This window comes from Ptychodera flava, chromosome 8, assembly GCF_041260155.1.
Source record: "Ptychodera flava strain L36383 chromosome 8, AS_Pfla_20210202, whole genome shotgun sequence".
NCBI lineage: Eukaryota > Metazoa > Hemichordata > Enteropneusta > Ptychoderidae > Ptychodera > Ptychodera flava.
In genome coordinates this window covers 24,230,911-24,243,752 of record NC_091935.1, presented here as the reverse complement: position 1 = coordinate 24,243,752, position 12,842 = coordinate 24,230,911, and the positions used below count along the sequence as shown (strand labels likewise).

Genomic DNA, 12,842 nt, shown 5'->3' with positions numbered 1-12,842 from the left:
AGAAGAACAATAACCCTGCCATTAGAAATACAAAACAAAAGTAGTGAAGAAAAGTCAAAAGTTACAGCTACTGTCCCTTTGAACAAAAGAACCAAGACGACGATTCGACTGCAAATTTGCAAGGGGTGGACAGAACACCTTGGTCAGTGTAGTAGAACACTTGCAGGTATCTCTGAGGTAAGTATAGATCAGGAACAGGGACAAATTACTGCTGGTGTGTCCTGAGTTGCTGTTATTTTCCCAGGCATGCATTTGATGAAGGGTCCACAAATTTTGTCTCAAGATTGGGGTATAGATCAAATTAAAACCTTTTATTTACAGACCCTGACTTATGATCTAATATACTGATTTATAAGATTTTATTTTAGATCATTAAACTTTATGACGATGTATTTACATCGTTTCCGTGGATATCATTCAAATTAATTATGTTTGAAGTTACGGGTGTGAATTTAAGAAGCCGAAGTGACACGGTCAATGACCTGCAGTAACTTGCCTTCAGGGTTCAGTGAACACCTCGTTGATTGTCTGCTTCTCAGCTGTCATTTTCTAAAAAAACAAACAAACCAACAAACAAACAAACAAACACAAACATGTACGTTTAATCACAGTCCTTCCAGTGGTTGAATTCATTTTCGCGGCGTGACTAAATCCCTGCTGCAGCGGGACTGTTGTCAACTTTATTGTAGTACTTTATAGGCGTTGGAAACCCCAAACTCTTTCCACCAGTGAAACAAATAATGGAAAAAAAATAGTCCAATCTGCAATAGTGTAAGGACAGATTTACATATCGATTCTGAGAAGGCAAGCAGTTTGTAATTTATTGCTTCTGTCATTTTCGAAAAAAGACATAAACAAGTTTGTTGAATACATTTTCGATGCTTGCCTTAGTTCCATGGAAGCCTAAATCGCCACCCAATGCACCGTCCTTAGACAAAGAACGTTTTCAAGTATTTCTCATGGCATACTGCGTAATCACTGGTGGCAGCAGAGGCCAGCACAACCCTGAACCTAGATATCCGCATCGCATGTGATTAATATATCAACCGCAAAATTTATCAGCAACCAAGAATTGAAACCTGCAATCTATCGACCACAATCATGGATGTACAAAAATAGAGTTTTGTACATCCCTGTCTATACATACAAGAAGAGTGATACAACTTGTCATTCGCTGCAAGACGCTCTAAACTATTTACTATTGACGTCAAGTGTTGGCTAAGGGGTTTACGTAACCTTTAATTATGGCAACTGCCTTTACCATCCAGTTTGGAAGGTCGGCACTCGACAATGAAGCTTTTCTATTGGAAATATTCTCGACGGGACGACAGGGCAATTAAATCGAATTACGCCTCTGTCGATACAAACTTTTCAAATTTAAGGCGATTTATTTGTCTCACTGGGGATATTTTGGATGACGTATACAAAGCGACCTAGATGACGTAACTATATGTTTTCAAATGCAAACACAAATTACTGTCCCTCTGACAAATCAAAGAATAAGACGCTGAAACAGGCTGTAAGACTGTTCAATTGGGTCAATTTGGCAGGAGAGAGAAACTTGACGACTTGACGTAACATTCCGCAATTTGTAATTGATCTTGACATGTTCCTGAATGCAAAATGAGAGCAGTTCATAACAAAAGGAATGTTAGTCATCCAGGTACCAACACGTACTTGTCAAGACTCAACGTCCGTGTGACTGTTTGAAGACGCAGTATCGATATTAACGGATATGGTCACGTATATTAGGGGAACGAACGCTGTGTAGTTGTTACTGGGCGGGCAAACTACAATCCGCGTCAGCATGGTTATCCGTTGGTGGAGGAAGATTGCACAGAGCTATAATGAATGCCTAGCAAAGTGGTCAAATATTTTGCTTTGCCTAGAAACGATCTATACAGCTTTAATGAATTTTAGGAGTCATTGTATGTCCTATCGTGGCAGTCGTAATGCAACCTGACACTGGCTCCAACCTCCATTAGAAAATAGTCCGGTTTTCTTTAAGAAAGGGGAAGGGCTTAAATAGCGTGGTTCAACTTGACCAAATCCCAATTGACCTCCGAATTTTCTTGATTTGTAGCAATTTCCACCGTAGGCCCTCAATTCTTTGTTCTGGCAAAGCAGATGACGTGCTGGTCTTTACGATTTTGGTACTGTGCAAAACCTGTATTTGTATGAACAAATGATACGTAATTGCACAGACACAGATACAACCACCCCTCCCTCCATCGATCCATTCATCCATTCATCCATCCATCCGTCCATCCATCCATCCATCCATCCATCCACCATCCATCCATCCATACACATCCATACATCCATACACATCCATCCATCCATCTATCCATCCACCCACCCACCCACCCACCCACCCACCCAACCCACCCCACCCATCCATCCATCCATCCATCCATCCATCCATCCATACATACATCCATACATACATACATACATACATACACACATACACTACATACATACATACATACATACATACATACATACATACATACATACATACATACATACATACATACATACATACATACATACATACATACATCCACACACACATAATACATACATACATACATACATACATACATACATACATACATACATACACACACACACACACACACACACACACATACATACATACATACATACATACATACATACATACATACATACATACATACATACATACATACATACACAATACACACATACATACATACATACATACATACATACATACATACATACATACATACATACATACATACATACATACATACATACATACGTACGTACGTACGTACGTACGTACGTACGTACGTACATACGTACATACATACATACATACATACATACATACATACATACATACATACATACATACATACATATACTTACAGATAACTGAAGATAAATATCATCTACATTTTGAAGTAGCTTTATTCGAGCGTTTTCAAAGTGCAATAGGATCAGCGAGTGTAACATTTTGTCAAATTTACAAGATAACAAAGTAACCCTACAAAAATGAGTGAAGAAAATTCTTCATATTACCATACACCCTTAAAAAAAGATGTTTTAGGGTCTATGATATTACACACGTGTCACATACGTCCTTATCAAAGGGCACGTATCGCGATGGGCGATCGTGTTCAGATAAATGTGTCATCGATAAGTTTCATTATGTGCTGAGAACATATTACGTCTCATACCAAAATTTAACTCGCTTTTTTCAGTTTAAAGAGCGCTGGGCTTTGTTTTTTGGGTTTTTTTTTTCGTTTTAGCTGGCATCCCTACTTGGAAACGTTGTATGCTCATCTACAGATTTGAACCAATAAAAGTGACAACTTGACAATTTTTTTGATATTTCGATGCTATGAATTAAATCCCTCTTTATACCTTCCGGATTGTTTTTCAATGCCTCAGTCTGTGTTGTTTGTAAATATCGCCTGTGTATATACATGAGTCGGATAGTTCAGCTCCATTCCATCGACATTTCGCGTTACAGAGGTGGCGGAACGTTGGTCTCGTACTGATTGGCATAGTTGCCCGGCGGGTCGTACTCACAGGCCACATACACCGATCCGCCACTCTGGGCTATGCCACAACCGACCTTTTGGCTGTTAGCCCATACTACCTGAGTAAAATGCCCTGTGGATGAAATAAACCAAACATGAAGTATACAGCGAATCATCCTTATAGAATCATTAAAAAGAATTTTTGTGAAAACCGTGATAACGCTGGGTTGTGAAAACGCAGCAACGCCATTAAAACATGGAGGAAAGCAAAGGGCAGTATTGTGGATCTTAGGTTTTGCTATTAGGTGCTCGCTTTAAATGAAAATTTTTGTTTGCCATCCGCGTGCTGTCAGGTTTTCAGAGAAAATTAAGAAAACCAACACAATGTTAACACTATTACAAATAAAAATATTATTCTTTCAAAGGAAACCAAATAAAAGTTGAGTTTATCTAAATACACTTGTGTTTTTTGTCAGTGTTTGTTTTTCCCTGGCTGGCTGGTAGGTTTTTAAAAAATCCTAGGACGGCAAACAAAGAATTTTCTTTAAATGGCCTTATTGGAAATCTCGCACATCTTACCTGTTCCGGAAGAAAATCCAGGGTTGTTGTAATTGTATATGTCGATTTCATCGTACCACATCTTCACAAATCCATATCCTGCAAAAACAAAGGAAAAAACAAAACGAAACAATGATCATGGATATATGCGTTGATAAGAAATATCTAACTTGTTGTCCCTGCTGGAGTATCACAAAACCTTTTCTTTCAAAAATCCCACCATCCTAATGAGTATTTGCACGCTGCAAGAGGGCGTAATTTTGCACTATACATTTCTACACTATTCATAATTACTTGAACACCCATTGTAGAAAGTAAGTTTGAGTCTCCGAGCAAGAAGCTTAAGAATAGGTGTCTATGCTGGCTGCAAGAACAAAACATCACAAAAACAAAATGCGCTCACATGTAATGACTCTAATACGGAGAGGGTTCTCGAAAATAGGTAAAATGGACGGTGTGCCTATAGGGTACAGATATTTGGATTCTCAAAATTTACAGCCCTTTCATGTTAGTACCGCTTGATGGGGCACATTTTAAAGTATTTCGCAAGCTTATTTGATTTTTCGAAAACAGACATTTTCCCTATAGAGTTAAAATAGGTAGTTAGTTTCTCTTGACCAAACTTTGCACGGTGACTCCTGACTTTTATTCCTGATTTGGTAATTTTTCAATCTTCTGTATGTCTCTTGTATGTAGTTCCTTCATTTTCAATTTTGTCTTTCATTAGATTTATTTTTTATATTTCATAATTAATTTGTCTAGTTTTGTCTGTAAGTGGCTGCCAACTGGCGCTGTTGATGAGAATAAAACAAAATACGGTAAAATAAAAAAAGTAAGTGAGCGATTGAGGAAAGTTTGAGCAAAAGTTTAAGTCTTTCACTTTCGAGGCGCCAACTACCATAAACAACAAGAAGTTCATCATATACATGACACAACCGTGTCGTACCATGACAAAAAAATTAACAGACGAACCTGCAGCGTTATCAAATGATGGCAGTCCGGACACAGCAAGGTTTTCGCCATAGCTGTACGTACTGTGCTGGAGTTGGCCCGCGTTGGCGTTGTCGTTTGCGACAAGCTGACCCACGTTGGTCAACGTGTCGTCCCACGTCAGAGCAGACACGCCGTGGAGACAGCGGAAATAGTTGTGAGCTTCGAGCAACTGGTCGTACAGGTCGGCAAAACCGGTGTTTCCCTGCTGATTTGGCATCGTGCATCCGTTGGCATCTGTCTCTCCGTAACCTGCAAGAATTCATCTACTTATAGCTTTGGAACAAGAGCCAATCTCTCCTAGCCCTTTTCATTTCCTTTTTTGACCTCGGAAAATCTACAAAATTATTCGGAAATATAGACTAAGCATCCCGCGTCGATGGCAGAATGATCAGAAAAGATGGGAAATAATCAGGTCCAACAGGCATTCCCCCGCCCATTTCGAAACCCTGAAATGTATGAAATGGCTATAAAGTCACCCGCCCATTTCGAAACCCAGAAATGTATGCAATGGCTGTAAAGTCACAGCTTTCATGCTTACCACAGTCTACTTCATCGCTGAAGTCACCGCATTGGCCCAAGCCATCACACAGTTGGCCTTCCGCGAGACAGAGAGACCCGTCAATGCATTTGTAGGGACTGCTAGGATACCAAACGGCACAACCGTTGGTGTCATACTGTGCTTTTTCTGTGGAGAACAATGTTTGTGTTGCATGCAACATAGAATTAGTGTTGAGGATTTGCACGTGAGGTAATGGTGTCTGACACACATGGTCATGGTGTCTGTATAAACTAGGTGTTTTATACAGAATAGGGAACTTCCATCATGTTGGGGATCCATCATAAAGTTGCTTCAATCGGATATTTATAGCAATCGATGCCAAAATGTACTTTCATTCCAATTTCCATTTTTGTGTGCTTTGAGACAAGATGTCTGCCCGCTTTGAGTGCTGTAAATTTTCCCGCCAAAATTTTAGTGCAAAATTTTAACAATTTTATGAATTTCTCTGTAATTTTTTCGACAAGTTTAGACTAGATGGACACCACTTTTCATCAGCTACAGTTTTGAAAAAAAATTTGGAAAAAATCTGAAAAAAATTGTGTTGGTTGTATTTTATACAGGGACAAAAGTTGACTTTGGCACTCAAAGGATTAACTAACACGCGAGCTTTTGTAATGACGGACTGCGGCCACATCGACATTCCCGCCTTTTCCGTGTAAGTGATCTTTCCATGCAACACACTGCTGCATTTCCTGCGATGCTATTACTCACCAGAATCTCCGTCACTATCGCCTCCATCGTCGGCCCCGTCATCGCCTCCATCGTCGCCCCCGTCATCGCCTCCGTCGTCGCCACCGTCATCACCTCCGTCGTCGCCACCGTCACTGTCACAGCCTATCTCGTCACTGCCGTCACCACAGAGTTCGTGCCCGTCGCAGATGTTACTCTCCGGAATGCAGAGAGACCCGTCCTTACATCGGTACGGGTAATTGGGAAACCAGAAGGCGCACCCGTCGGAATCGAAGTAGGCGGCATCTGCAAACCAAATGCGACACCTACAGACGTCATGCTGAAAACGCTCGTGTATGTTTGATTCAAATTTGACCGTTTGACGTACGAGAAGTCTCCTTATATTCGCTCAATGAATCTCAGTTTTTTTCTCCCGTTCAGAAGTTTACTGAGTCCTCGTGATGGATTACGTCGAACACCTATCTACCTATACTTACCTACCTACTTTGCTACTTATCTATCTATCTATCTATCTATCTATCTATCTATCTATCTATCTATCTATCTATCTATCTATCTGTCTGTCTGTCTGTCCGTATGTCTGTCTCTCTATAACCTATTACATCAATGATAAAATCTCATCCGCAGAGCCAGGAGAAGCTTTGCCATTGCTAAGTCAAGCTGTGATACTCGAAACGGTGAAGTTGATCTTACTTACCGTCATCAACAACTTCGTTGTTGTCGTCGTCGTCGTCACTGTCATCCCCACAGTCGACTTCATCGCTACCGTCACTGCACAGAACATGTCCGTCACATATATTGCGCTCGGGAATACAAGTCTTGCCGTCAGCACAGCGGTAGGGGTAATTGGGATACCAATTGGCACATCCCGACTCATCGTAGTAAGCGGCACCATCTAAAAGAGAAAAATGACAACGTGAATCTTGTTCTGTATTTAAGTATCCACGGTTACTCTACCTTACCCGCCTACCCGTGATGTGCCCTGCTGTGGTGATTGTTCCTGAAGTTCAACTTCAGTTCACAATATTTCGTGTTGCAAGTACATTCCGATGAGAGAGAGAGAGAGAGAGAGAGAGAGAGAGAGAGAGAGAGAGAGAGAGAGAGAGAGAGAGAGAGAGAGAGAGAGAGAGAGAGAGAGAGAGAGAGGGGGGGGAGAGAGACCGACAGACAGACAGACAGACAGACAGACAGACAGACATATGCAGGCATGCAGAGAAAGACAAGGGGACAGAAAAAGAGAAAAACAGGCAGACAGAGACATACATACATACATACATACATACATACATACATACATACATACATACATACATACATACATACATACATACATACATACATACATACATACATACAGGCAGAGAGACAGACAGACAGACAGACAGACAGACAGACAGACAGACAGACAGACAGGCTGACAGAGAATAAGAGGGGCTGTTCCGGCTAAAAGTCAAATAGTTCAGATGTCGTTCAGAATGATGGCTTTCCCTCTTTTTTCAACATTAACAAACATCATTGAAACTTTTCTCTTTTTGAGTTCCGCAATCTAATCGTTACATTGTCTTATTGTCTTCAGCGCCTTACAAGGAAATCTCTTCTTCACTGAGCCGTTCACTAACCTCGTATATGCAGCAAGCGTTTAAAGTTGTGAATGGCGAGATCTTTCCTCGATAGTTTTGCAGGTCTTGTGTCATTCTGAAATAAAGAATTACACTGTCAGCCTCAGATTGCAATTACTATCTAAATGCACCGAAAACATATCGATTGTCGCGAGCAAAGTAAACAATGAGCAGTGTAATCTTTGAACTGTATAGCCGTTTTTCCGGTTATCCCACAATGCATAGCTGTAGCTGTATTTATCAAAAACCGTATACACCCTCAAAACTACAAAACATACTGATTTTGTGTTGTATAACGGATTAATAGACAAGAATGGCGCAAATTTGTAATGCAAAGTAAATGCCTCGTGTATTTTGTATCCATAGAAGACGAGTATAAAGGTCAGGGTGTAACCTGCCATAGTGTTCTATGAGTAACATACCCTGCTATACACTGCTAGTGACGGCTAAAAAGTTCTATGAGTAATGTACACATTGTACATTCTAGCAAGCAATGCATCATGCAACAGGTAAAAGAATTATTGTGTGAATGCGCAAGATATCACAGAGAGATGTAACAGTTCCGTTTACTGGACAGAGCGTGCTCTGGAAGAGCGTGCTCTTCGGATTTGTAACAAAATTGTCAGATCATTAGTAGTCCTCACTGCTGTTTTCTTACATTAATCTGTTTTTAAAAATTGTCATAGTAAATATTAAACAATTTTTTTTTCATCTCCTGTTATTCAAATTTAGTTGTTGGACAATTGGACTCCGTCCATCGGTTTGCCTTGTAATGGAGGCTGTACGGGGATATCTCCGCGGGTATTCGCATTACTTGTCCAACTCTCGACCCTCGATGCTGCCCTCGGTAACGCTAGCGACATTCCTATGCTTGTTCGTCCATCATATCGAACTAACACGATATCGACTTGAGGTGGTAAGCGCCTAGAAAGTGAAAAACTTAAACTTTTGCTCAAACTTGCCTCAAGGAAACTTTCAACCTTTCTCTTTCCTAAGCAAGAATAAAGATTCAGGTATTTGCGTCACTGGTGTCACTTTGTAACAAACTATCTGCCAAAACGAGTGGTAGATCAGAAAAGAATTGTAAAATTTGAGAGTCAAAATATCGGTCCCCGAGGCGCATTCTACCTTAACATTGTCGGACGGAAACTTAAAGCAAGTCAATTTCCTACCAAATTTTAATCGGTAACTGTTTTTATAAGCAGTTAATTTTCAGTTCATTTTTGTGGCTGTTGGTGAAATTCTTCATCTAAACGCCGTATGAAAGCCATTGATATGGAAATGAGTTCGAATTAGTAACGTTTGTCATTGTTTCGGTCACAGGATTTGTGATAATCGGGTTAAGTAAACTTTATTCGATTTTACATAATGGAGCACAAATACTCAACTCTCAGTAAAATACACAAACAAGAATAAAGGGCAAATATTTTTATTTCTATCGATATTTCAGGCCCGCAAGCCATAAATAGTTCCACTCATGTTCTATGTGTATATAGTCCATGTTTGCTGTAACCAGTTGTCGGAGCGAACATCTCAGCTGTCTGCGAGCAAAAATTTTGACCTGTTGATGTAGTCACACCCATCCGATGTGACCGCGAGAGGGCGTATTCATAGCAACGTCGAAGTTCCGTCATTAACAAGCAAATATAAATATTTGTCGGAAATTTTTTGTGAGTCTTTCACATATTGCTCTGTCGGGAAATGGCGATATTCGTGCTCGGATACCACCAGTGTTTATGATTCAAACGATACCCTATCAAAAGATTTGACCACAAGATGCATTAATGAAACACAGGTGCACATTGTCAAAGACAAAAATTTGTCCCGCTTTTGTCTGCATCAGCCACGTGTGGCGTGCGCGATTCTTTATTTTTGTGACAAACCTACGGTCGTGTCCATCGCCATCAGAATTTTCGCCAAGCCACGCTCTTTGATAGCGCTGTTGACCAATTCTTATCCGCAACAAACGCCGTACAAAGAGACGATTATACTTCGTATCGTCTTCCTACTCGAATCTCTGTAGATAAATGAAACCGAAAGTTGAATGCCCCCTCCCCACCTAAACCAAAGCGTGAAGGTTATCCCTCTTAACAAGGCAAGTAGACCAATAAACAATTCTCATTGCTTTTTTTCAAAACTGGCGTCCAAAGAGATCCACATAATTAGCATTTGTAAAACAGAGAAAGGACTTTCCAATCACCTCTGCTCGACAAAAGAAACAAGCCGAAGTGGCTCCTGGTTACGTCATCGTTGCGTCTAAACGAGAATTGCAGAAGCCAAAATCATACCAAAAGCGATTTTCTCAAGGGATTCTTAAAATCTACACGACGATGCTGCTTTCAATAACAAGGATTTGACTGACAATTGTCGCAATGATCCGAAACGAAGCCACAGACCATTTTGGCAAAGCTATCCTTATTACTTAAGTCTTTCAACTGGACAAGATGTTTAATTTTTTGAATGCTGCCTGTCGCTCCTCGTTAAGAAGAAGGTCGTTGCCAGACATGACAAGAATTTCGCACGATGAGCGATTCTCTCACCGTACCTCATTGAAACAGAGTTCGCGACCACGGTTGGGCGATACCACGGCGTTTGTTGTCGGGAAAACAGACTTTCCTGACATTGCCTCCCCAGTCTTGCTTACCGCTTGGTGCCTTCTTTGTACAAAAATAAACCTTTTTTCTCGTGGGTCACAACTGCAATCACCTAACCTCACGTTAGAGACTGCGTCTACGATTGCCACTGAGTCTACGATTGTCACAAGTGATATCGGCTCGATCATTTTTAATTCGATTTCTTGACCCTTCCCTTTTCAATGTATTCTGAACCAACAGTGAGGACGTTTACATGCAATGCATATGGAGAAGACCATTGTGACGACTTGTTTTGCATTTTAATTGTTTTGTGCCAGGGGTAGACGTGGAAGAACAAACTGCCTGCGGGCGAAGAAAGATTTGAATAGTCCGAATATGACATGAATGATATAAGGTGACGTAGCTTCGGTTCACAAGACTGACAGACGATTAAAACTTTAAGCAGCGATTTCGCTGTGCAATATTGCACATCTTTGCGGTAGACGGCGATGATACCTAGCGTTCCAAACTGCAATAAAAGAATCCAGCATTCGTAGAAGGGATGAAGACTGCCCTACTGAAAGTTTGATTCTTTCAATCGTCCCGACAACTGCAACCCAGAAAGAATGCCCAAGTTTGGGGTTAAGGTTCTACACCTTGTGTGTACATGTATTATTTACGGTACATTTAAGAGTGCACCGACGTCAGAAAATGTCAAACCAAAAACTTTTCTGTACAGCACCGTTATTATGATGAAATGTTAATTTCCAAAACCCATGTACCGTCAGCTTTCATACAGTACCCTAAAGGCACGGTAGAATTAGATCGAGTAGGCCATGTCTACAGTGACATCGTTGGAGTTGTATTGCGCGGCATAAATGTTTTTCTGATATTGCATGACTTATACTCAAACATCCGACGTTTGTTCTACGTCTTGAACCGCGACGCGTACCTTTATTTCAGAAAGAACTTGGACACCAAAGTTATTTAATAGTTTGCCGACTTTCAGTAGTTTTCACAGACTCGTCTTTCCAGAAGAAAATATATCTGACATTACAAAGAGTACAGACAGGCGTTTTTTGTTCTAAATACCAAGAACTACAACGTGTCGTCTATTGCATGGCCATGGACAATCGCGATAAACTGTGCAATGTCGCCGAAGTTATTCAATAGTTTGCTAACTTTCAATGGTTGATTAGACTTGCTTGTGAAAGAATAAGTCTCTATTTACACAATGAAAAAAGGTTGTGAAAAAATGTGGCGATTGCTCATGGCGCGGACAATTCTGTTTATTTACTGGGCAGAGGAACACACTTCCTGCTGTGCAAACTTAATGTTGTCATTTAAGTACTGTCCCAGTTCTTTGCGTGTCTGCGCAAGTAAATTCTCTCAGATTTGAAAATCTTCGTCTGATGGCAGGGGAGCTCCATGCAAGGTTTTTTTTCATAGGTAAACACGGACTTACAAGCGAGACTTCCATGGCAAAAAGAAAACACGAAGGGTTATTCCTGTGGATTCGAGAAATAAAACTACTGTCATTATGACGTTTCCTTTAATCTAACTATCTCCATCACAGTTGAAATCTTAACAATCATCTGGGACATCGGAGGCAAATTACTGTCTACAGTAAACTTAGCTAGTCTCTATTAGTCCATTAGTCCCCTACTAGTCCACAGTGCAAGTAGGAGAATGAAGATAAAATACTGCAACAAATATATCTATTTAAGTAAATTGAAGGGTTTTGTTTTTCTTTGCTGCAATTAGGCCTGGACCACAAAGTCGAAGACAAGATGCGTGCCATTCATCGAAAGCATCGGGTTTGCCAATTGGTTAGAAATATCCTGTTTTATGTTGGGTTTTTTTTCGTTTATTATATTTGCGTTGCACCACCAATCGTTTAAATGTCGAGTTAAATTCTTAAAATACAGCACTTTAAACCGTGACCCTTGCAAATATTGCAAGTAATTTGTGACGAACAAGTCTTCGTCGTTTTTCACACACGTCTCGCTCAGATTTCCATCTTATTTAAAGTTTTCCAACAAGTAAAAGCTAAAGAAGTCTTACCTCCACGCATTTTTTTGCAGCTCGACCGTTTTTCCCGGCCACACCGTTGGCTAAACAAATCGCCGTCGCAACGACAAGGAACGCCGCCAAGTGTCTCATGTTTGCCGTAGTTGGCCAGCAGTACTCAAACAGTTACAGGCGTGCTCGCTGAAGACAGTATGTGTCAAGTGTGAACCCGATGCAACCAGGTACCCCTGCTTTTATTACAGTGTTCCCGTAAAAGCTCGGCGAGCCTTATTTGCATCTT

General features: G+C 40.6%; 1 protein-coding gene across 1 annotated transcript; it reads right to left on the bottom strand.

Annotated features, from left to right (window-relative positions):
* Positions 1–2,946: 2,946 nt before the first annotated feature.
* LOC139138841 (uncharacterized) lies at positions 2,947–12,804 on the bottom strand. The gene is made up of 8 exons (XM_070707394.1): positions 12,596–12,804; positions 7,959–8,034; positions 7,037–7,234; positions 6,361–6,624; positions 5,629–5,775; positions 5,070–5,339; positions 4,119–4,196; positions 2,947–3,672 (listed from the first exon to the last, which is right to left on the bottom strand). Exons 1-8 carry the CDS (start codon positions 12,692–12,694, stop codon positions 3,524–3,526), a joined length of 1,281 nt encoding a protein of 426 aa, XP_070563495.1. The 5' UTR covers positions 12,695–12,804; the 3' UTR covers positions 2,947–3,523.
* Positions 12,805–12,842: the final 38 nt, after the last annotated feature.

Excerpts from the sequence above, each read along its gene's own strand:
- LOC139138841 (XM_070707394.1), bottom strand. The coding sequence starts at position 12,694 with ATGAGACACTTGGCGGCGTTCCTTGTCGTTGCGACGGCGATTTGTTTA. Across the intron at positions 7,235-7,958 it reads ACGCTTGCTGCATATACGAG|ATGGTGCCGCTTACTACGAT; the intron begins GTTAGTGAACGG and ends TTTCTCTTTTAG. Across the intron at positions 6,625-7,036 it reads CAACGAAGTTGTTGATGACG|ATGCCGCCTACTTCGATTCC; the intron begins GTAAGTAAGATC and ends TTTGGTTTGCAG.